The sequence below is a fragment of the Etheostoma spectabile genome, chromosome 16 (assembly GCF_008692095.1).
Source record: "Etheostoma spectabile isolate EspeVRDwgs_2016 chromosome 16, UIUC_Espe_1.0, whole genome shotgun sequence".
Classification (NCBI taxonomy): Eukaryota; Metazoa; Chordata; class Actinopteri; order Perciformes; family Percidae; genus Etheostoma; species Etheostoma spectabile.
Genome location: NC_045748.1, coordinates 19,369,312 through 19,392,850, shown reverse-complemented (window position 1 = coordinate 19,392,850; position 23,539 = coordinate 19,369,312). Strand labels below are relative to the sequence as shown.

Genomic DNA, 23,539 nt, shown 5'->3' with positions numbered 1-23,539 from the left:
TGCTTTAAAATGCAACACTACAGTATATCACAGTGCACATGCATACTTCTCTGTAGCGTACTGTTTATGTCCTAGCCTCCACTCCTCTGCACACTTTCTGTAATCTCATTGTAGCTTATATATTTTATTTTTCTGAGCATGTCTGTGTCTTTGTCTTCTATTTTCTACACTATCCAAGTTTCAATTGTCAGCTTTTGATAATTTAACCTCAATAAAATCTTTTCTTTCTTTCTTTCTTTTCTGGTGTTGCTTATTTCTTAATCTTTCATTCCTTCCTTTCTTCTTGCCGGGTAGAACAAAATAAACTTGTCAATTAGAAATGTCCCATAGGTGAAAGTCTATAACTCCGTTTCACTAAGGGCCACACTGGAAAATAAGAATCACATAAAGGGCCAGACGTTTAGTTTATTCACATGTTTTATGTTATCAGAAAAAGTCAAGGATCTTTGACTGTATTATTGCATGTCTCATATGGCTTTCTCACTTACAATTTGGTTCAAATAAAGACCAAAAAGCAATAAAGGAATTTTGCCATCAAAGAAAAAAGCGACAAAAACATTGGCTAAAAACTGCGGAAAACGGGCCTAAAGCATCGGCAAAGTGATAAAAACTCAGAAAAAGTTACAAAAAACTAGGTGGGCCAAAATTTATTGTGAACGTAAATAAATAGGCAGGCTAGAATCTGCAAAGGGATGGATTTGGCCTTTGGGCCTTGAGTTTGACACGTGATGTAGAGGAATCAGTTTGCATAAAGAGCACAGGGTTAACATGCCTGTACTTGATTAAGAAGCAATGGCACAAAAACGTTTATTGTTCAAAATCATTCATGATTCAGTTCTGTTATCTTCAAAAGCACTGTAGTCACATAAATCCAAAGCTTCATACCTGGTCCTGTCAAGCATCATTCAAAGCAAATACTAATCTTGTAGCTAATGTGCTAAATTTAAACAAAGAATGATCAGTATTACATTTAAAGAGCTCAGGTTTCTCATCATTTAGATTTTACACAAGACACTCAAGCAATCTGTCCATACATGCCGGCAAATCTTGCACGCGAGAAATAAAACCAGTGGGTGATTGCGTTGCATTTCCTAGTCATGGTTCTCATCTTATTCAAACAGAAACACCCAACAGGCAGGGTAAGAGAAATAAAACGCACAAGACATGATAAGATATAAAACCATAAATCCTTGTTTGACAGCCAAGTAGGCTCTGTTGTTAGTATCATGCAGTGTGCTGTTGCTGACGACCCAAACAGCTTCAGGCAAGACATTGTTAACCTGTTGGTGCAAACCCTTTGCTCAACCGGTCTGTCTGAGCAGCAACATGCTTGCTGAACGATCTTGTCTTTGTCCAGTTGATAGAATAAAAAATACTGTATTGTCTACTTTACAGCGTGCAAAAAGGCAAAACAAATTCTTTGGTTTGCATGTGCAAAACCGGCTATTAAAAGGGGTACATTAAAACATTGTTTGGGATCTTCTGAGCCCTGTTACACCTATACACTATATGTTCCCCACGAATAGTGGCTTTGTTTCTTTGTAATAATAAGGATGTTTTTAAAGGGCAGACTCAGAATCAAATATTTAAGATTTAATCAAATAATGTATAATTAGAGAAGCAGATGCACTTAACTGTAATGAATTAGCAAAAATGGAATGAAAGAATTATTAAACCTTTACTAGTTATGTATGAAAGTAGAAATGTATGCAACACATTTGCATAAGCCTTTATTGAGTTTGAGCTCTTTGCTGCCCACAGGAGGTCCTCAGCTTGAAACAAAAGCTGTGAAACTTAGCAAGAGATGGGGACCAGAAATACTAATGCTTCTCATTTTCTCCTAAAATATGTTGTGGCTCTTAACAACAAAGCAACCAACTCTGCCTCAAATTGTATCCATCTTTGCTGTTTCAGAAGAATAAAAGCAATAACCACTATAAAAACTATACCTCTGGTATCTCCAGAAATTATAGCGGGGTGAGCTACATGTACAGCTGATACTTTGGCATCACCACCTTTAATTGGTTCCTTATGTCAGTAATTGACAAAACCATGGACTGTGCAGCAGTGCAAATCCTTATTTTAAAGTTCCCCCATAAATGTCTTGATTCTTTGCATGTGTCACTGAGAGCACAACCAACTGACTAACGCAACTGCAGGTACAAACTGAATTACTGAATGTTCAGTTAGACTGGTGGCATAGTCACACTATTTCTTTCTTATTCAGGAATTTGCCACAGTTTGTACCTACATATGTTTAACTAGAAGAAACTTGGGACGAAAATATCATACCAGTTGGTAAGATTAAGATGTCATCATGGTTTTGTGTGAGACACATCAGTTGACATTGGTTGAAGATGTATCACCGGTAGAGTCAGAAAGAGCTTTGCTGCAGGAGTGTTTTCACTAAAGAGATGATAAACAAATATGGTATATGTCTACAAATATATAAGTAAGTGTGTGTGTGTGTATGTGTATGTGTATGTTTATGTGTATGTGTATGTGTATGTGTATGTGTGTGTGTGTGTGTGTGTGTGTGTGTGTGTGTGTGTGTGTGTGTGTGTGTAGTTAAGATTTATACGAATATATATCTGTTTTTCTAGTGAGGCAGTTGACAAAACCACTCCTGCTGTTCACACCATGCCTGCAGCAAAAACGTTTTCCAAATCTGCAGCATCACCCAGGAATGGCAACGTCGTCCCTGCTTCCACGTTCAAGAGCCCAGCAGCCCAGAAGAAACCTTCCTTCCAGCCTGGAGGCCCACCAGGTAGAGCAACACATTTAGCAATGCTCCCGTACCTCTGTTCTGTTTACTGACATTTAAATGGTTGTAGTTCTAAACAATGTAGTTTTTGTAGATGCTTTTTTTAGCCTACAGAGGGCAGCCCCAATCTTTTAAATCACTGCTGCTCAGCCATTTATTGCAGGTTTTAATAACTGACACTAAACCATTTAAGATTATGAACTCTATAAAATAATAAAAGGTATTTAGTTAACAAGCTCAGTCTATTTGCTTTTCCTAAGATCCCTTAATAAATAGATTGTGAAATAGAGAATTATGTATTTAATTTTGTGTGAAGGCTCTTTAAATCCAGCAATCCCTGCTACGAGAACCCAAGGTGGTCAGGGTAAATATTTACTGAAAGGCATCAGTCAGGGGTCATTATTAGCAATATTAAGACACAAGTATGCACTCATACATGAACAGATGCACTATGTGCCCAAACGTTTCCCTAGAGACCTTTTTAAGAAACGGCTGCTGGAAGGTGCCACAGGAAGAGAGTTGGAGAGGCCACAGTTAGTTCTCTGTTGGCTGTGGAATTAATCAGATTAACACATACTTGAGTTCAAGTAAATGGACACATATCTCATAGTGGCCATGTGGAATGTGACCTTTACATGTATTTACATGAATGAATAATTTGGGCACTTAAACTGTAAAAGAATATTTAGGCCATACCAAAAAAAATATTTTTCACATTAAAATTCTATACATAGGGGCTTTAATCAAATGCATTTTTAGTGTAGTTTATCACAGTGACTCCTTTGCATTCCTCTCTGAATTCAAAGAGACAGAACAGACAAAACAGAGATTTGCAGTCCTGCCCTGACTCAGCTTGTCTTCTCATGCTGATTTTATTTTTCTCCTTATCTTCCTTATACAGCAAGACAGAAATGGCAGACTCCCTCACTGTCTTTATTTAATGTGGTTCAGGCCTCAGTCTTTGCTCTTGCCAAAGGATTTGTTGAGAATAGTTTGCACCACTGACAGCTTGTCACCATCCAACTCACTGTGCCAGCTTTCACACAGATAAGGACGTATAGTGCCACTGAAAAATATTTTGACGTCAGCATAATTCCCTGCATAAATACTGCATTCAATTACATTTCATGTGTTGCAACCATTTTTAATATTTTCAGTTATATACAGTCATATTTTCTGTTAAATTTTCCAACAGATTTAACAAGGTCTGAATGCTGTCTCAAAGCCTTCTCCATACTGACAAATTATCTTCCATGATGTGATGATGATTTGATGATTGCCCCCCAAATTCCCAGGAAAAAGTACTATATTTAGGCAAAACAATGGCCCTGCTCAGGAAGTGTTAGGTAATTTGAATATTTTAGGCATAACTATGTTTGATAATGTTGCTTGAAACTGACTAATGGTAATTAAAGCAACGGCAGTTCTTCAAATTAACCATAACAGGAACATTATTAATAATTAATAATTATAATAATAATAATAATAATAACTAATACATATGCGAGAGAATCTCCTTTGCATCCCTATTTGGAGCCCATATTGCTCTCCGTCACACTTACCCTCTAGTATCTCTTTCCTATTAAACCCACTCCTACAGTCTTGTACACACATATCACATCCCTTCTAGGGCCCCACTCTGTTTATTCAGTTTATTTGCTCTCCCTTACAAGGACTTTTAGGAAGCACTTGTCCTTTGACCTCCCAAGTCTTTCATAATGGTGCTCTCTTTCAATAGTGTCTCTGTCCGCAATTCCCCTCGAGCGCTCCCTCTGAGGACGCACAGCACTGACCTCCGTCCAGGATGTATCTTTGCACTGAGAGAGAGATGGGAAAATTGTGCATCCTCCCCATATGTTTGTGATAAGTGGAACAGGCGGGGGAGGGGTATTTTTACAGGTGTCTCCTCTGACTCTGGGAATGTGTTGTTTCCCTTCAGTGGGTAAAATTGATCCCTTGTCTGGGATGGGTGGGGTGGCTCTGTCCAACCCAGCTGTCTCATGATTCAGGCATGGAGGTTAGAGATCATCAAACCATTCCCATTCATTATCTGACAACACACACCTTAACTGTGCACATACATATGTTCTTCTCAATAATACTAAGAAATTACAGAATAGTGGATCAGTGTGAAATAAATTAATAACATTTCGGCTTATACTTTATCTTGTACACTTTTACCATTTGAATACTGATCCATTATTTCCCCTGCTGGTTTAGGTTTTCCTAAGGGTGGCGCATCTCCTTCGTTTGGCAAAGTTACCAACCCTGCACCCAAAGGTCCAGACCGCCCCACCCCACGGCCACATCCCCAGGACCTCAACTCTCTGGTGCAGCGGGCAGAGCACATCCCAGCCGGGACACGCACCCCAATGTGCAACAAGTGCAACACTGTCATCAGGTAAATAACAGAAGAAAAAGTGCATTTGCAGTAAGAAAGCAATGTAAAATTCTGCACAATTTAAACTGAACAGAACTTCTGTTCTGCTAAACTTACAGACCTAAGAAGGTAGACCGTTTCAATAATTTTCCACAAATCATCAGTCCCTTAATTATTCTCACTAGGGGCCCATTCCTTGTGGCCATGGGCATGTCATGGCACCCCGAGGAATTCAACTGTGCTCACTGCCACTCCTCCCTGGCAGAGCATGCATTTGTGGAGGAGAAGGGCCAGGTGTACTGCGAACGTTGCTACGAGCAGTTCTTCGCTCCCACCTGTGCCTGCTGCCACCAGAAGATTATGGGGGTGAGTTACAAAACTGAATGGGAGATTGTTCTCTGACTTAGTCTACTTACACGTAAAATTATTTCTTTACTAAAACTATAAACATCAGTCACTGTTATTTATCACTGAGCCATTGTAATGAATGTGATTATAAACTGAATTTAACCATTAAAACAGATGTACATCATCTTTTGTCACTGTATAGATAATTACGAGAAACAATGTGATCTTCAAAGTCTATTTTAAATCCCAAACTATTTTTTACTGTCCTTAAGTTATTTAATGTAGACTATATATTTCTTTATGTTTTGTTTTCGGGTTGTCTGTCTGTACGTCCGCACGTCTGTATGTCCCATTTTGTGAAAGCGATATCCCACGACCCCCTGGATGAAATTTATTTAAAAATTGCAGAAAGGTCCACTTGAGGGCGGCCTCTAGCTCACCCAGTAATAACGTTCGCTCCATGTTGGTTGAGTCCTTCACAGCCCGGGTTCGAATCCAACCGGTGGCCCTTTGCTGCGTGTCATCCCCAATCCCTCTCTCCCTTTCTTGTCTATCCACTGTCACGTAAAAGGGAAAAGCCCCAAAAAATCTTTAAAAAAACTAAGAAAGGTCCACTTGGACACTTGGGATGAACTGATTCGATTTTGGAGGTTGAAGGTCAAGGTCACTGTGACCTTACATCTGTCCCATTCTCATAAATGAGATATCTGAGGAATGCCTTGAGGGAACGTCTTCAAATTTAGCACAAACATCCACTTGAACCCAATAATTGACATGCCAATTAAGACAACATTTCACACAAATTTCTAATAGGATAAAATAATTAAGTGATGATGGAGATTTTTTAGTCCAAAAGGGCAAATTTCAAACTTCACTGTGACATCATAATGTTCTGCAAAAACATCCATTTTTTATCCATTATTTATTGTCAGGAACCAACAGGGAGATTGTGACCATATTTCACATTTGGTCGGTTAATGAATTTGTGACACTAATCTTGAAACTTTGGTGATTGTATACATCTTCTGTGCTGCTGGGTTGGAGATGTGTATGAAGCATCTATGTTTTACCAAGAAATAAACTTAATACATTTGAATTAAATTGCATTAAAGTCTTCACTACCAATTGTATGAGTCTGGACAGACTATTTTGGTATAGGTCCCATTTTTCATGGGATTCCTGGCCAATACAATAATATGATTTTAAACAGACACAAAACAAGAGAACAAACAATACTGCAATATATATGTAATCCCAAGGAACAAAGTGCAGTACATGCCACACATCAAAAATATCAGTTTAAGCATCAGCACCCCAACGATTATGTCTCCAGGTCTTTCAAAATGGATTTGAAAGTATTCAAAGAAATCAAACAAGACAGTTAACAACTTCACCAATATGTTCTTCTATTTTCTCTGCAGGAAGTCATGAATGCCCTGAAACAGACCTGGCATGTGTCCTGTTTCATCTGTGTCGCCTGCAAACAGCCAATCAGGGGCAACACCTTTCACATGGAGGATGGACAGCCATACTGTGAAAAAGGTACATTAGGAAGTCCACAACAGTAAATTAAATGTTGTAAAGAAAACCCTTTGTGCAAACAGAATAACATTTTGTGAACGTATTATTCACTCAGACTACTACAACCTGTTTGGGTCCAACTGCCACGGCTGTGACTACCCCATCGAGGCAGGGGACAAGTTCCTGGAAGCTCTAGGATTCACCTGGCATGACACCTGCTTTGTGTGTGTGGTAGGTCCAAGAGACTGTTTTACTCAAAGCAACAACAAGGGTCAAAATTAAGAAAATGTTGATAATATTGTGTGAATACAATAATATAATAACACTGCTCTTTTCGCAGGTCTGCTCTACTAGTCTGGAAGGTCAGGCGTTCTTCTCCAAAAAAGACAAGCCTTTGTGCAAGAAACATGCCCACACTGTTAACATCTGACCTACCCCGCATGAAAATGATTGGGATAGGGCAACGGTGTCAGTTTACATCAATTTATATTTCATTTTTAGAACTATTTTCATAACTAACATTGGATCAGAGGATCCACTATAAGCTTTATTTTTGCTCTTATACTGTTATCTCATGTCAGTTATTTGTGCTAAAGGTGTGTTGAGCTCTTGATGGGCATTGTTTCACACAGAATAGGATAGTTTACTGCAATGACCTACTGAGCCCCTCGGGGGTCACATATTAAAAAAAGCTGTTGATGTGGAAAGGTGTGCTATTAGTAAAGCGAGTGAAAGGTTTAGAAATTATAATTATTTAACATTAAGAGGAAAAATTATTTATTTGTGAGCAAGGATTACTCAGTCAACGTGTGTTCTAGCAACAAAAAGACTTCTGGCCTTTATAGTAAAAATGGGAAATTTTAATATTATATTGTTATTTTTTATTGTTTTAAAGTAATTTGGTGTGTAACCATACAGCAGTGTGTAAAATAGACACTGTACAACTCAAGTTTCATTGTTAATGCATAAAAATGATATGCAAGGATAACATCTGGTTATTACAAAGACGACTCCATAATAGATCATAAGTAGTGTTGTTTCTGTATATTTTGTTATGCCAGTAGTTTAATGGGTAAAAGCATGCTTTCAGTGAATACCCACATACAACTGCATTTCATTCTACTACTTGCCGGCTTTAAAATGTATAGAAATTAAATTCTTGTTGTTTTTCTTAAACATTGAGGATCCGAACAATCTGCTGTGGCAATGTTTTACCGTGTTCTACCCACCAACTATCCCCTTTGTCATGTTGAAATCTCACTGATCATGTTTATGTGATGTTTGATGGAATTTGTTCAATTAACACAAAACAATATATCTTAGTTTTCCTATATCAAAAATGTGTGCATTGTATTTTTCATTAGACCCTGTGCACAAATAAGCAGCTCTCTCCCTACTTTCATTCCAAATAAAAGTGCATAGCTTTGAAAACAACATCCTTAACTTATTCTTTTTGTCTGACACTGGACTAAAACATTACAAATCAACTCTTCTTCTTGCAAATACCTTGTATATGTGTCTTGCACATGCATTTTTAAAGTGTGTAAGTGCATAGAAAGCGTTGCAGCAAAGAAATGATGCATATTTCTTGGTATGTATGTGTATTATAAATCTGTAGTTACGACAGTTAATTATGCAGAGACGTTTAAGAGGCAGGCAGACAGGCACCAGCATGAGCTTTACCTGCAGTAAGAGGGAAAGTACACATCTCCATAGGCACAAGAGAAACACACACACACATATTCTTTATTATATGACAACTATTCAGTTTTGGTTATATCAGTCACATTGTTTAGGAATGACAGACAGCAGGAAACACTATTCAACGTTAAGTGAATTGAGTCGTTATGTGAGTGTTATTGGAGGAAGTGAGCTGGGCGTTTTGACGTGCACTTCTCCAAGACGTCGGAGGTGGGAGCTGTGCGCAGGACGACGCGAGATTTAACCAGCCCAAAATAACGCGTGGTACACTTGGAAAACTCTGCTGCAAGACGGAGGGACACACATGCAAACAGAACAGAGCACGGTAGAGTTCAAAACAAGACAAACTGGGATCCTGTCGAGCTGCTGTTGAAACGAAAAGGAGACGGTGAGCACACTTTACCTTAAAATAAAAAGACAACCTCAGTAGGCTAATCTAATTTGAGCTGCAGCAGTTAGATTTGCGTTTGGGATTATCAAACTGTTCTAACTGAAACCAGAGGGCTCCGTAATTTGTTTTCCGTGCTGCTGTTCACTCAAATTCAACCGAAGTGCTTAATGTTGCTGTCTGCGCTGAGTTTGATGCTGTCAGCAGCTGGGGGCGACCAGCGGGACCTCCGACACTGTTATTGGTTGACTCTGTGATGATGATGGTGATGGTGATGCTTCTCAGTTGGGTGCCATAATGATCGCCTCTCAGTACATCTTATCGTCTGACCTTAGGGACAATATCGGTTCTGAACTCCGTTAAAAGGAGATGCGGTTGAGTTGATAGGCGTCATAGACTGATTGAGGTGAAAATAGTAAAAGTTAAGAACGTCTGTCCAGTTAAAAGACAAAATATGGTATGGGTTTTAAAACCCCTGGTTATGACTTGAACATCTATAACTTGAACATCTATAATATGGCTGTTAAACAATCCCACCTCAAAGGCCATTTATTGTCTGTTCTGTAACTTTTGATTATATCACATTATTTTTATCACCAGTAACCGGTTGCCCTGGAGATGTCAGTGTTCAGATTTCCCTTTTCCATGTTCATTTAAAAGTTGAATTGTTAGTGGTGTTGAAATTAATCATTGCATCGATGCATCGCAATGCGGACGTAGTCAATTCTTCATTGATGCACAGACAGACATTAATAGAATATTGCCTATGTTAGTTGTTGATTTTCCGTCCGCTGATTATTTTGTTTCTGCCTTTTGAATGTTGTCTGCTGTGTTTGGCTCCGTTTCATTCAGGAAGGGTCTAGACTAGATACAATAAAGAAGGGGAGTGTGTGTGTGTGTGACTGCTTTGATTTTTCAATGAAAACCATGTGTAGGGCCTAGCACTATATCATAATATTGAGTAGGTGACGCATGGTGACATTGATTTTAATCATTGACAGGATAATCAAATTGAATCATGAGACCAGTGAATATATAATGTTAACACTCTTATGAATTATCATTCCAAACCAGTCTGGGCCTACACTCCATCTGCTGTCAAAGATCAATTGATGTGATTGAAAGCTACTAAATGGACGTTGGAGTGAGACTGTTTTCTACACTTCTGCTTCCAAAGTCAAGATGGAACTTTAAACCTCGAGCTTTATGATTCTTGTGCTCATTTGTCAACTAGGGTTAGATTGTGCTCACCAGTGTAGAGGGAGAGTGAAGAAAAACCTCACTTTGTGCGTTGTCTGGCAGCGAGTTAAAGACTTCATTACCAGTCATTGTATAGTGGCATGGTGTCACTGGCAATATTTGACTGTTGAATGCATGGCACTAAACCTCTCTGTGCTCTGCAGTTATCACCCAGCATCAGTGAACCAGTGCTGAAGTCTGTCACATCACTGAGCTCCAGATGTTCACAACTGCATCTTAGAGTGCTGCACCTTATTCAGGTCTGTGGTGTTGTCTTTGAATGCACCGACCGCTTTCTGACTCTCTACAGGACAAAGCAGCCCATTGAAGCAGAGCCGAGTGAGTGTTTTGGGGTAATATTAAACACAGAGTGATCAAACCTCCACCCAGTCCTTGCCCTGGCTCTGCCCGTGGCAGGAGTAACGCCTGTCATTAGGCTTACACGATGGGGATGGCATGTCAAGTGAGGGTGCATGGCGAGGCTTTGTGGTCACCACAGACTCAAGTGCTTTCAGCTTGTTGGACTTTCTGGCACTGATGGCTGACACAAAATGTGTGTATGTGTGTGAATTGTACCAACATGCAGCATGAAGTCAGGCCTGTGAAATGGGGTCCTCACAGAGCTCTGTACTGTATGTAGTAAAATGTTGGCTAATAGTATTCCAGAAATTAAAATCTTAAACTGAACAGCACTCTCTGTGTGTGCACTTGTTGGCTTCTTAATGGACTTCTATGCGAGGTTGATTGAAACCACCACAAATGAGAAAATTAAGGATAATGAGTCATGAGCCATTTCCAAAATAAGTAGGCTTGATGGAAATATGGCTGCAGAAAAAATCATGACAAGAAGAAAAGATAGTCATATGAATGACTAGATTATTTATTGGATTACAGGATGTTTACGTATAATGCATATCCTGCCCTTAAACCAGAAATCAGAACAAACTTTGTATTTTTAATACATTACAAATATGACATTACATCTTTTGCAGGAGGACACCGGCTCCTCTTAGAAACTGCTGCCCCATGTGAGCATACCGGCAGACACACACACACACACACATTCACTCAATGATGCACATAAACACATGAACAAACACACATGATCTTAGGTGGATACTTGCCTGAGTCTGGATTCGTCCATAGGGCTAAACTTAGTAAGCTGCAACCCTTCACCCCAGTTTCCTCCCTTATAATTACAGGAAATGAGTCCAGCCAATCAGAGCAGAGATATTTGGTGCATATTAACAAGCTCAATGGAAGCAGTATTGTAGGACTGGACAGGTAATGACCAAGTATGGGGGAAGGGTATTTTCCAAAACGTTTGAAAGATGTTAGAGATCGAGGAGCGCTAAGGTTTGCAGATTTCTGTCTGAAAGCAGAAGAAACGTAAGTTTTGAGTTTATCACCTCACACTCCAGCTTTAAGCAGTCTGTCATGTAATATGAGCACAGTGACTGCAAGACGGGTCAAATGCTGGAGCTACAGTATGTCAAGAGAGACAAACTGTCAAGAGATTTAGTCCCAGAAAGACTTTATTCAATATCTTTACCAGCTGCCAGCAAATGTCTTCTACACACACACACACACACACACACACACACACACACACACACACACACACACACACACACACACACACACACACACACACACACAGTGACAGAGGGCCATCTCATATCAAGTCTTTCCACAGGTATGGCTTCTCCATCTGTCATTTATTCACTGATTTCTGCCAGCAGTTGGCTGTTCTTCCCACATACTACCACTCTATCCTGTATCTCACACCCATACATGTCAAGGGAAAAATGCAGTCACACAGCCTTATTTTCTTTGTTACAACACTGTCAACATCAATGCTGCCTGCAATTCCGGCCTGTGCTTGCAATTGTTTCAGACAGCCTTGTCCTTTTCTTGAGAAAATGTAGTCTGGGTAATCACTTTGTGGCCAAAGTTCTTAACCCGAGTTTGAATTTTCCACTTAGAGATAAACTGATCACTGAGAGTGTTACCTTCTCTAGCTCCCATCAGCTAGGAAGTACATGCATAATGCAGCTGATCTTGTTCCACTTAGGAATAATTTTCTTCTTACCTGTAGGCTCCATCGGCTCTTTGACAATTTAATCAGTGACCAGAGCTGAGTACAGATGCCCGGCTCACTGTTTCATCTATAATCACTGAAGAGAGTCAAATACAGGCAACAGGAATTACTTAAAGCTGCTCTGCTCTTTGCCTGGAAGGTCAGCAACCATGTGAGAGAAAGCCGACATCCTGTTATTAGAAAGAGAGGCAAAAAGGAGAAAGAGGTACAGGATGAGTGGGGGATGATTGAAGGCCGACGAACAGTAGAGGATAACAGGTACTTTGCATGATTGTGTGAAAGTAGAAAGTGGGGAAGTGACTTGAGCTTGAAATTCAGTCTTAGTCCTTTCAGTTAGAGATGGCAGACATATGAGATCCTTCTAATAACTCAACTTTTTTTCTTCCAGGAAAAGACAACTGCTGGAGCAGTAGCTGGGTACAGTGACAGGATGCTTTCAGATGACCCATGTGTGGATGGTGAGTCAAGCTTTCTCTCAGGCACTCTGTATATGTTGTTTTCCAACTCTACAAAAATTCCTATGAATTTAATGACATAGCACATGCTTTTTCTGCAATGTCTTTATTGTAAAACTGAGAAATATTGATAAATGTTCAATATAAACTCTCAAATGTAATTTAGAGTGCTTTCACTTGATGTTTTAACTCAATGATATTGTGAAGAAAGTGAAATCCAAAGCTAAAAGCTGTATTGATCGAGATAGACTGAGGGTTGATTCTCCTGCAGTAGCGATAGTATTTGGCAGGGTTGATTTTGTTTGTGTGTGTGTGTGTGTTTTTGTTTGTGTGTCTGTGTGTTTTTGTTTGTGTGTTCTCTGATTTATAATGCCGTCTCGACAGCAATTTTCCTCCAAAGTAGCTAATTGACTTTCTGTGGACGGCTATGTAAAATAAACCCAACCGACTATAATAAAATCCTGTTTTCTCCACTAAAGTAGCAGGCCAGACACAGACTCTGTCTACCGACGACCGGAGTGCCTGATATGAATGAGATCAACATCTGATAGAATGTAGTACATTTTAGAAACTCTCAGTAGCTCTGATTTCACTTGCTTAATTTACCATAGTGGTGCAGGGCGTGTGAATGCCTGGTCACGTGTATGAAAGAGGAAACATTTTTATTTAACAGTGTCCAACAAAGAACTTTATTCTTGCAAAAGTAATAAAATAGCAACTTCCAGTAATTTGTGACAGATTTGGACATTTTTCTGTTGTCAAATAGCCTATAGAGATGCAGCAGTTTACAGATTTCACTATTGACCGTGCTTTAAAACGTCACGGTTAATTAATTAATAACCAAGTGTTAACTGACTGCAAGTTATAAATGTGTAGCTAGTGGTGTGTGCAGTTGTTATTAAACCTCCTTGACAACATAAACGTTGCTTGTCACATGGCACGTCAGACGCCGGTCTGGTCACCGCACGTATTGTCACGTATCGAAATTCTCTGTTTGGGCAAAACGGAGAAAGGGAGATAGCCTCACTTATGATGTCATAAGGGGCAAAATTCCAGATTGGCCCATCTGAACTTTCATTTTCTCAAGGCAGAGCAAGAAACCCAGGGCTCTGTTTACACCTGTTGCCAATTCTAGCCACTGGGGGACCATAGGGAGGCTGGGAGTACGCATATTAATGTTAAAAAATCTCATAAAGTGAAATGTTCATGCCATGGGAACTTTTAACGTTACTCACTTCATCCCATGTGGGACATAAGGCTGCAAAGAGATCTCTCCATTGCATGTATTCCTTGGCAACATGCTGCACATCTCCCTGTGTCAGGTGCGTCTTGTCTCTGAGCAGCTCCTCCAAATTTTAGTCACACCAGCTAACATGCCCGTTTCTAGTCCAAAAAGGACTGCACTGTTGTCAACTTGCCCTTTGTTTGTGATGTGACTGATTCACGTCCTAGTCTCTAATGTTTTCAGATGAATTTAAATAAACGGTTGATCATATTCAAAACTATTACTGTGTTATTTCTGCTTCAAAAGTCAACACTAAATAACATTAAAATCCAGTGTTGTAGTGTGTTCATGATATTTCATTCATTAGCAGTTAAAATAATGAATGCATAATAATTGTTATAATTGTGAAACCGTGATTATTTTTCAGACTATAATTTTACCAACAAAATATATAATCGTTGCATCCCTAATCAATTAGGAATATTAGGACATTTTGAGTATATGCATTAGGTGCATTGCAGCACAAAAAAATCATTGTTCATTTCGGAATCTGAGCTCACAGATACCCTGTTTGTTTTTCAACAGTAAGCAGGCGTGCTGCAGGGGATCCAGGGGAAGGCCTCGTTAAATTAGCATTCCTTTTACATTAAGCAATGAACTTGTCACTACAGGACCTATCATAAACAGCGGAATATGCTGACACAGCTCCAATGCAGGGACGTTGGTTTTACAGACGGGAGCCGAACCCATGCAGGGCTGAGAAAAATAGAGTTACTGTACCTAAGAGAGGACAATAGCAGCCTGTTTATATGTCAGTAGAGGGTTGCTCTGATTCCTTCTGTGACAGTGACCTGCTGGCAGGAAAATAAAGCGGCTCGAGGTTTGAGTTGGAGAGTAACTCATACCCTTAAAGAATGTCAAGAATCCGTGTGTTAAAGTTCACACTGGATCACCATCTGCAGCAGGATCCCGGCAAATAAAAGACATCTGTGTGTGTGAGTCAGTGTCTGTGTGTGTATGCGGATGAAAAGGAAGCTAGAGACAGAAAACAAAAGAATATTATGCAAATATTATTACTGTATTTGAAGGTCATTGATTACTTTTTTATGCATATGTTTTAAAAACTAAGTTCAGAAAGCAAATCTAACGGTGTACCCAGTCTCTCATTCTCAGGTACGCGTGTAACTAACAAGCAGGTAGCAGGCAGGATGTCAGCCCATCATTATGCTCTTAAGAAAAGACAGGTCAAAAGGGAAAGTCAGAGAGAACACTCATCGCTCTGTTAGTTCAGCGCCGTACCCAGCTGTGACTCAGTGTGTTCTTTTGCTGAAACAATATTGGCTCAAGGTTACCGGAGTATGTTTTGTGACACTTGCTTAAAGTTTATAATTTCTCATATCTCCAAAAAAGAAGGGGTTTCTGTGCACCACACTCAAAACATATCAACGTGATCTCCCTCGACAGTTTGATCTTTCAACAGATTGATCTGAAAAAGCTTTGTTCTGAATTCTTGCACGTCTGCTCTACCATACTGTAGACACTATTCGGCACCGTATCTGATTCTGCAATTGAACCTCATGCTTGTCCGCTGAATAGCAAGTGACAGCGAGTGCCACTCCGACTGAGAAACAGATGAAGTCAATTTCTGTCTTGTTCTTGTTTTTCCTGTTGCTCAGCCCTGTGTTCCTGATGAAACAGATTGCAAAATAGGTTTCATATGTGCATGTCTTTTCCCCCATAGATTCGGGAGAGGGCAGAGGGCATTTAGAGTCGTACGTGTGAGGCTGTATGCAGGGAGATGTGCTGACATCAGAGCTTTGCATTGTCAACCAGAGGATAAAGACGTATCAGGAGGATGCTGCAGTGACGATTCAGAACATGTCGGGTTTGCATAGATCACATCAGGTGAGTCTGCCCTCTGGGTGACATCACTTATCAATGCGACTCTAATCCCTTAATCAAAGACTTTGGCACATCCTGGAACAGCAGGCCAGGATGGAGTGTGTGGAGTATTAAAAACAGTGTTACCTCCGCTGTCTTCACAGTGTTTTTGAGACAGCTTCTGTTGTCATATTTGGTTCACAAAGGCGCACTACACTAGAAACAAGCCACACACACAATAATACATCACATTTCAATCCCTGCCAGGTTTGGATTAACGTTGGATAACGTTGAACTAAATTACTATTGCAAACAAAGGTGAGTCATGTTTCTGTCGCTTGCATGTCAATTTGTGGTACTTGTCAACCCAAATTTGCTGTATGTACAGCATGTCTGCCACATTCCTGATGGGTACTTTCGACTTATGACAACTGTTCTGGCACGAGTTGTCATGATTTTCCAGACTTTCCCCAGTGACATTTCTAATGTTTATTTTTGACCAGTTCTCCCTTGCAGTTTGGCCTGAGATACATTGTCATCTTTGGAGCTCTAATAGGTGTCTTGTGTTACTTTGAAAATATCAAAGATGGTTAAACCCTTCTTTTTCTAGCTAAAAATACTGCATACTACAGTAACTGGCATTCAGCTTTTTATGGACCACCTTGGTAGCAGTGTGCCTGAGACAGATACAGACTTCCTTAATAGCCTCAATTGACTGTATGGGGAACGCAAACCTTTCAGCTGCTTGATGTACTGCTTTTCAAGGCTTGGTCTGTACTGTAGCACTGTATTATTCCAAATTTGACTCATGAAAACATTTTCATTTATATAATGTCATGTTGATTTGCAAATCTACAAATACGTGTGTGACATTATAGTTCAAACCAAGACTTGATTTAGACATGTGGAGCATTTTTCTGCTTTTCAAATCAACTTTCAGGAAGAAAAACAAGTTAGCCACACCAATCATTCATTCTTCTTCATCTTTAGTTATGGTTTCTGTACAGTCTGAGAGGAGGCCGGTCTCTCTCTCCTTGTCTATCCAAGTCTGGCCTCTTCGGTGGCTCTGAGAGCTTTACCCAGTGGAAAGGCTGGATCGGATTACAATAAAAAGAAAAAGAGAGAGAGTAGCAGCTAGCTAACCTGCTACAGCCTGGATTGTTATTGCAGGTGTTCAAGAGCAGACACAGCTGTTAATTACCTCTACGTAGGTGGACATGTTGAGCTGCAGTCACACATGAATGGCTTCATACAAGTGCATTTTGGCATGCCAGAATACACAGATTAGGATTTAAGGATCAGAAGACAGTTTTAGGGTTCATACGCTTGGTCTATAGAATCCTCTCGTTGAATCTTGTATTTGCTTTGGCCTTTTTGCTACATGTATGTTTGAGGAAGGCTTAGTCCGTTTCATTCCCGCAGCCTAAAGCAGGCAACCACATCTGTCGACAGGGCATTGGAAATGTATAATAAGGAATATATTTTTTATCCGTGCTGTTTGAATGACTGTGTATACAAGTGTGTGCACATGTGAGAGTGAGACCAGTCAATGAAAATGCTGTTAAATGGTCTTAAACAAATGTGTGTAATTTGTATTTGACATTGGGGCTTAGGGGTGCCTGGGTATCTTACCTGGTAAAGCGTGCGCCCATATACAGAGGCTCATTCCTCGACGCAGTGACCTGCGGCCCTTTGCTTCATGTCATTTCTCCTCTTTTTCCCCTTTTATGTCTAAAGCTGTCCTGTCAAAAAACAAAGGCCTTAAAATGCCAGAAACTGGAGGTCAGCTGCATATATTCAATTCTTTCAAAATTGGCAACCAAGTTGAATATCAGCTCCTGCCCAGAAGCTTTAAAGTAGCAAACAGTATAACACAATAATCACAACGTATAATTCAGGTTACTTATTGGATTTCATAAGAAATAGTTCCAGTGTTGTTCAGTAATATGGTTGTTGTTGTATTTAGAGTCCAGATAGATGAACATGTTGACTTCTGTCCATCATTTAATCAGTATTGATATTAATCAGTATTGGACAAGAATCATACTTGCATAAGAGATAAAGGCTGGAGCATTCATACCTGGTTTACCTCATCTCTGTCTGTCTCACTTAGTGCTGCTTCAGCTCCTTCCTCTTCTTGTCAACACACATCAATCACATCATCATATGCTGAAATGGCATAAAAGGTGATGAGTATTCACTGTCAGTCATTTCAATTTGAGAAAAAAAGACTAAACAAGTGGCTGTTGAGTGACTAGCCTGCAAGTGATACTTGTTTGGAAAAATATGTTCATGTGAATTACAACAATAGCAGTTAGTTTTTTTTTAAACAGCCCTTTATCACAAGCGTGTCTCTATTTTAGAGTTTTTCACTCCCTAAAATTTTACGAGGTGTTTGTGTGTGTGTGTGTGTTTGCCTGATCGTGCTCACATTTGGGTTAGTGAACAGCTGCTGCTCCTTTTCTTCAACTGTGTAATGCGACTTTTAATAACAAAACAGTAGTTGTCTTGTACATCTCGTAAAGATCAAATTTAATTAACGATTGCACCGGTTTTGAGCACACAACTCTCTCTGGCAAGCAATTGGAAGATAAGCGACGTTTGTCTCGAGTGCCAACATGTTGTGGCTTTATTGGTTTCCTGATTCAAGTTGGACCTGAATAGGCTTGATTTTTACACACATACAGAGACACACAGTTTTTTGCTTCTGGACACAAAGTGGTCGAGATGGTGGGTGTTCCCCACCTTTTTAAACCTGTTTATTTTACTTTTTGAAAGTGCTACAAATTAAGTAAGTAAGACTTTGGGTGGACTGTTCTATGGGAATACACATGGGGGAGAAGAAGGGAGCTGAGAGAAAAACCTTGAATGTGAAAATGACTGGAAGGGTTTTCAAAACAAAACTCAAGATTTCATTACACATACCTGGACAACTAAGGGCATGGAAAAAAACTCCCTGCGTACGCACATGTACACACACACACACACACACAAACACGCAGGCACTCAACAGCTGGGTCGGTCAGAGAAATAATAAGAATACTGTAAACTAAATAGAACAGAGACAACTCCCAGCCAACAGAGCCAACACGTGTCGGCAGCTTCAGATATATGCAGAACCCCTGGTCATCAATCATAGACAGGAGGCCCTCAGTCGCACTGACAGGCTCGGACAGAGAGGAGGTAGAGTTTTTTTGGCTGCTTTCTAAGTGTGGACGGGCTGGTGGCGGCTGTGTTCCCAGACCCGACAACAGCAGGTTTGGTTTGGATTCCCCCAAGGCGTTTAAGACTGACTGATGAGGAGGCATCACATCAAACCAATGTCAACAACTGAGTAAAGCAAATAGTCATCACTTGTCAATATGGCCCGTTGGCAGCGTTCACACAGGTCCTCCTCAGTGTTATGTTATTAACTTTTGGTGTTGGTGTAAGCTGCGGATCCTGAAAACCATCAATGTGTGTGTTGTGGGAATATTCTTGTGGTGGCTTGACCGTTTACTGGTAACAGTATAACTGCAACAAGTAAATTGGCCTAAACAAAGCAAACAGAGCAGAGAGAGACAAGAGAGACAAGACAGTCCTGAGGGGCCAAACTGGAGTATAGTCCCTAAAATTGAACCTTCACCAGGGTTCAGAAGGACAAGGAGGGATTCAGGGATGCAAAGACTTGGGGGTTGGGGGATCTTCTGGCTAAGACAAAGCCCCAAGGGTTTCTGCTCTGAGAGCTTACTTCGTCTGTGTAAACAGTGAGAGTGTGTGTGTGTGTCTGTGTGTCTGTGTTTCTGTATGTGTGCGTGTGCAAAGCCTACCAAGTGTATGGATCTTTGAAAGAAGAATTAATAGTTAATATATAATAATGTTGTTTATTTTCTTTAGTGGCTCTCAACCTGGTGGTCAAGACCTCTGGTGGTCAAGACCTCTAAGGGAGTTATGAAGTATTTTTTCTGTTGTCTGCTTCTATATTTTGACAAACTGTATATTTTCAGCCTCATTTGAATCTTCATTAATAGAAACAAGTTTATTTCCAAGGGTTGTTTGTGTGATCATTTGATTGATAATCCTGTTTCCATGCTACAGAGCAACTGTGGCTGATGTCCCCCTCGACAATACATTTTCCTCTGCGTCCAGTCTTAACACTAAGATAAGCTAATGGTCTCCTGGCTCTAGCTTCATATTTAGATTTTAGAGTACAGACATGAAAAGTGATGTTGATCCTCTCAACTACTCCTCGGCAAGAAAGTGAATATGCGTGTTATTCAAACTGTAAGTATTTCCTAATCATTTCATAATTTAATTTATTGGTGTGCATGAAAATTTCTTTAAAATCATAAATTTGACTTTTGGAAAGACTTTGAAGTTACAGTTCTTTCTTGAACTGCTCTGGATCTATTGTTTCAGTTCATATGTTACTGCTGAAACCCAAGCAGGCCGTAATTCTCTTATCCACAGACACAAGTTAATACTGTGGACCCAGTACAAACAAAGTTCATCATCATCCTGATGTTCTCAACCCCCCGTGAGTTGACTGGATGTCTCACTGCGTCCAATCGTTTCTTCACCCACTGTCTGTCTGTATTAGACACAGGGTGACAGGACAGCTGTCTCTGTACCTCGTCTTGGTCCATGTTTGCATGCACAAGGTTGCGTGTGTGCCTTTGCAATATATCTGGCATGGCTAATTAATGTCATGTGGCTTGTTTGACTGAGTACGCAGCCTCCCATGTCCAGTCTCTGATACTGACACTGGACCTAAAAGTGGAATCATCACCAAGGAATTTGGCAGGCTTTGATCATAGGGCTATCCAGTGGGGGTGCAGGGTTAATGCGCTGTGTGAAAAGGAAAACATGACAGTCAATCAGACTTTATTTATACAGCACTTTTCTTACATGTCAAGTAGTACAAAGTGCTTCATACCCCCCAATGCAGTGAATGAACAGAAGAGGAATCTAAATCAAATCAATATTTGGTGTGACCACCCTTTGTCTTCAAGACAGCATAAATTCTTCTAGGTACACTTGCACACAGTTTTTGAAGGAACTCTGTTTGTAGGTTGTTCCAAACATTGTGGAGAACTACCCACAGATCTTCTGTGGGTGTAGATTTCCTTAAATCCTTCTGTCTCCTCATGTAATCCCAGACACACTCAATGATGTTGAGATCAGGGCTCTGTTGGGGCCATGCCATCACTTCCAGGACTTCTTGTTTTTCTTTACACTGAAGATAGTTCTTTATGACCTTGGCTGTATGTTTGGGGTTGTTATCCTGCTGCAGAATTATTTGGGGCCAATCATACGCCTCCCTGATAATATTGCGTGATGGATAAGTATCTGCCTGTATTTCTCAGCATTGAGGACACCATTAATCCTGAGCAAATCTCCAATTTTATTTTGCAGAAATGCAGCCCCAAACTTGCAAGGAACCTCCACCATGCTTCACTGTTGCCTGCAGACACTTATTATTGTAGCGCTCTCCAGCCCTTCGGCAAACAAACTGCCTTCTGCTACAGCCAAATATTTCAGATTTTAACTCATCAGTCCAGAGCACCTGCTGCCATTTTTCTGCACCCCATGTTTTCGTGCATAGTTGAGTCGCTTGGCATTGTTTCCATGTCTGAGGAATGGCTTTTTGGCTGCAACTTTTCCATGAAGACCACTTCTGGCCAGACTTTTTCGGACAGTAGATGGGTATACCTGGGTCCCACTGGTTTCTGCCAGTTATGAGCTGATGTCACTGCTGGACATCTTCTGATTTTGAAGGTAAATAAGCTTGAGGTGTTTTTCATCTGCTGCACTGAATTTTCTTTGCCAACCACTGCTTCTACGATTCCTCAACATTGCCCGACTTTTTGCAAGTGTACCTCTAAGAATTGATGCTGTTTTGAAGGCAAAGGGTAGTAACACCAAATATTGATGTGATATAGATTTTTGTTTTGTATGCTCAATCTGCATTTTGTAAATTTATAAAAATAAACACTAATTATTTTTGAAAGCATTCTCAGTTTACAGCATTTTTTCACACCTAGCCAAGACTTTTACATATTACTGTATAAATAAAAGAAAAATACACCACCAAATAGATAGATAAAGAAAATGAATAAAGTTGTTCATCAAAAGGCCTGACTTAAATCAGTTACCAGTGCAGAGACTTTTAAATAGGTGTAATTTGGGCTCTCTTTCTGGTCCTCATCAGCACCCGTGGAGTTGAGTTTTGTCATAATTGTAGTTGAGCAAAATTATCTTAGGAAGACCAGAAAGTAAGGCATTACAATAAACGATCCTACAGGTAATTAAAGCCTCCATCCATGTCTCTGTGTTAGCTCATGAGAAAAATGGATGCACTTTGGCAATGTTCTTAAAGGTTCTGACACACCAACCCGATTATTGGCCGTCGCACAGTCTGGCGAGGTCGGTGACTCGAGTCTGTTTGGTGTGTTTCATGCCATCTTCAGTTGGAGGAGCCGTCTGCATCCATTTTGGCCAATTTGACTTGTTGAATCGGCCAGTGGGCAGTTGGACTCAATGACCAATCTGACTGGTGGAGTGCTATCTCTTGACTGGCGAATCACTGCAAGAGAAAGAGAGAACCGGAGCTGACAATGGCAGTATCTTCTTATTACTAGCCATTGTATTTTCTTCCATTCAGCGAGTATGACAACAACAACCCTTCTTGACTACTATCAACACTCTCTGATGAAAACAGTGACTGACGACAGCATGGTCTGTGTTTAATAGGTCTAGAGAGATTGTCATTTCTAGTTTTCATTTTTTAGGCAACAATACAAATTAGCGCTGCCTACTGTTATGGAGTCGTATTACATTTTGTGCACGCGCAGAATGTACGCTGAAGTTGATTTGGTGTGTTCCGAGGAACTTTTTGGAGAGATGGGAGCCAACTGATCAGATTGACTGCCTTTTCTGCCAACGTTTTGGCCGTTGGGTTTGTGTGTCAAAGCCTAAAATGATAAAAGGCTGTTTTTGTTATATTTCGTGGCTCAAAGCTAAGCTTAGAATTAAGGATAGCCCCTAGGTTTTTAACTTGTTGCCTGGGTTTCAGTGCCATTATTTGAACTTCAGGACCAGAAATTAAGACCTTGTTTTTCTCCTGGTTGAGCTGGAGAAAATTCTCTGCCATCCATCATTTGACATTTAAAATACAGTTTAAAAGGGCATCAAATTGGCAGGAAACACGGTCATGTACTACTGTGTATCATCAGCATAACTATGGAAATGTATGCCATGCCTCCTGATGACATGTCCAAGTGACAATATGTAGATATCAAAAAGTTGGACCTAAAATTTAACTTTGAGGAACACTACAATCCATTTTATAGATTTCTGGTAAGCATTCCTGTTTGAGCATACACAAACACATACATAAGCAGACACACAAATTCAGGAAAAAGACAGAGGACCAATCACACATGCAAACAGAAGTAAAGTCCAACACAAATTCACCGCATGGAATTTAACCCTTGTGTTTTCCTCGGGTCAAATTGACCCGTTTTCCTATATCAATGTTCTTTTTTAACTACCCAA

The 23,539-nt window shown here is 40.1% G+C and overlaps 2 protein-coding genes across 11 annotated transcripts in view; both read left to right on the top strand.

Annotated features, from left to right (window-relative positions):
* The window catches only part of pdlim5b (PDZ and LIM domain 5b), a 51,498-nt gene extending 29,804 nt beyond the window's left edge, over positions 1–21,694 (top strand). For 7 of the 8 annotated variants that reach the window (XM_032540383.1, XM_032540382.1, XM_032540380.1 and 4 more), the window contains 6 exons: positions 2,604–2,767; positions 4,985–5,165; positions 5,330–5,510; positions 6,914–7,034; positions 7,129–7,244; positions 7,354–8,169. In XM_032540383.1, the coding sequence (XP_032396274.1) occupies positions 2,604–2,767; positions 4,985–5,165; positions 5,330–5,510; positions 6,914–7,034; positions 7,129–7,244; positions 7,354–7,443 (853 nt within the window). In that variant the 3' untranslated portion in view covers positions 7,444–8,169. Of the gene's footprint in view, positions 1–2,603; positions 2,768–4,984; positions 5,166–5,329; positions 5,511–6,913; positions 7,035–7,128; positions 7,245–7,353; positions 8,170–21,681 lie in introns of those variants that run through there. The other variant, XR_004335770.1, reaches the window with a different exon arrangement.
* bmpr1bb (bone morphogenetic protein receptor, type IBb) overlaps positions 8,901–23,539 on the top strand; it is a 55,063-nt gene continuing 40,424 nt past the window's right edge. Inside the window, exons 1-4 of one of the 3 annotated variants that reach the window (XM_032540385.1) lie at positions 8,901–9,102; positions 12,440–12,581; positions 12,831–12,900; positions 15,864–16,027. The gene's annotated coding sequence lies outside the window, so the exon portion shown is untranslated. The remainder of the gene's footprint in view (positions 9,103–12,439; positions 12,582–12,830; positions 12,901–15,863; positions 16,028–23,539) is intronic. The other 2 variants (XM_032540386.1, XM_032540384.1) reach the window with 2 other exon arrangements.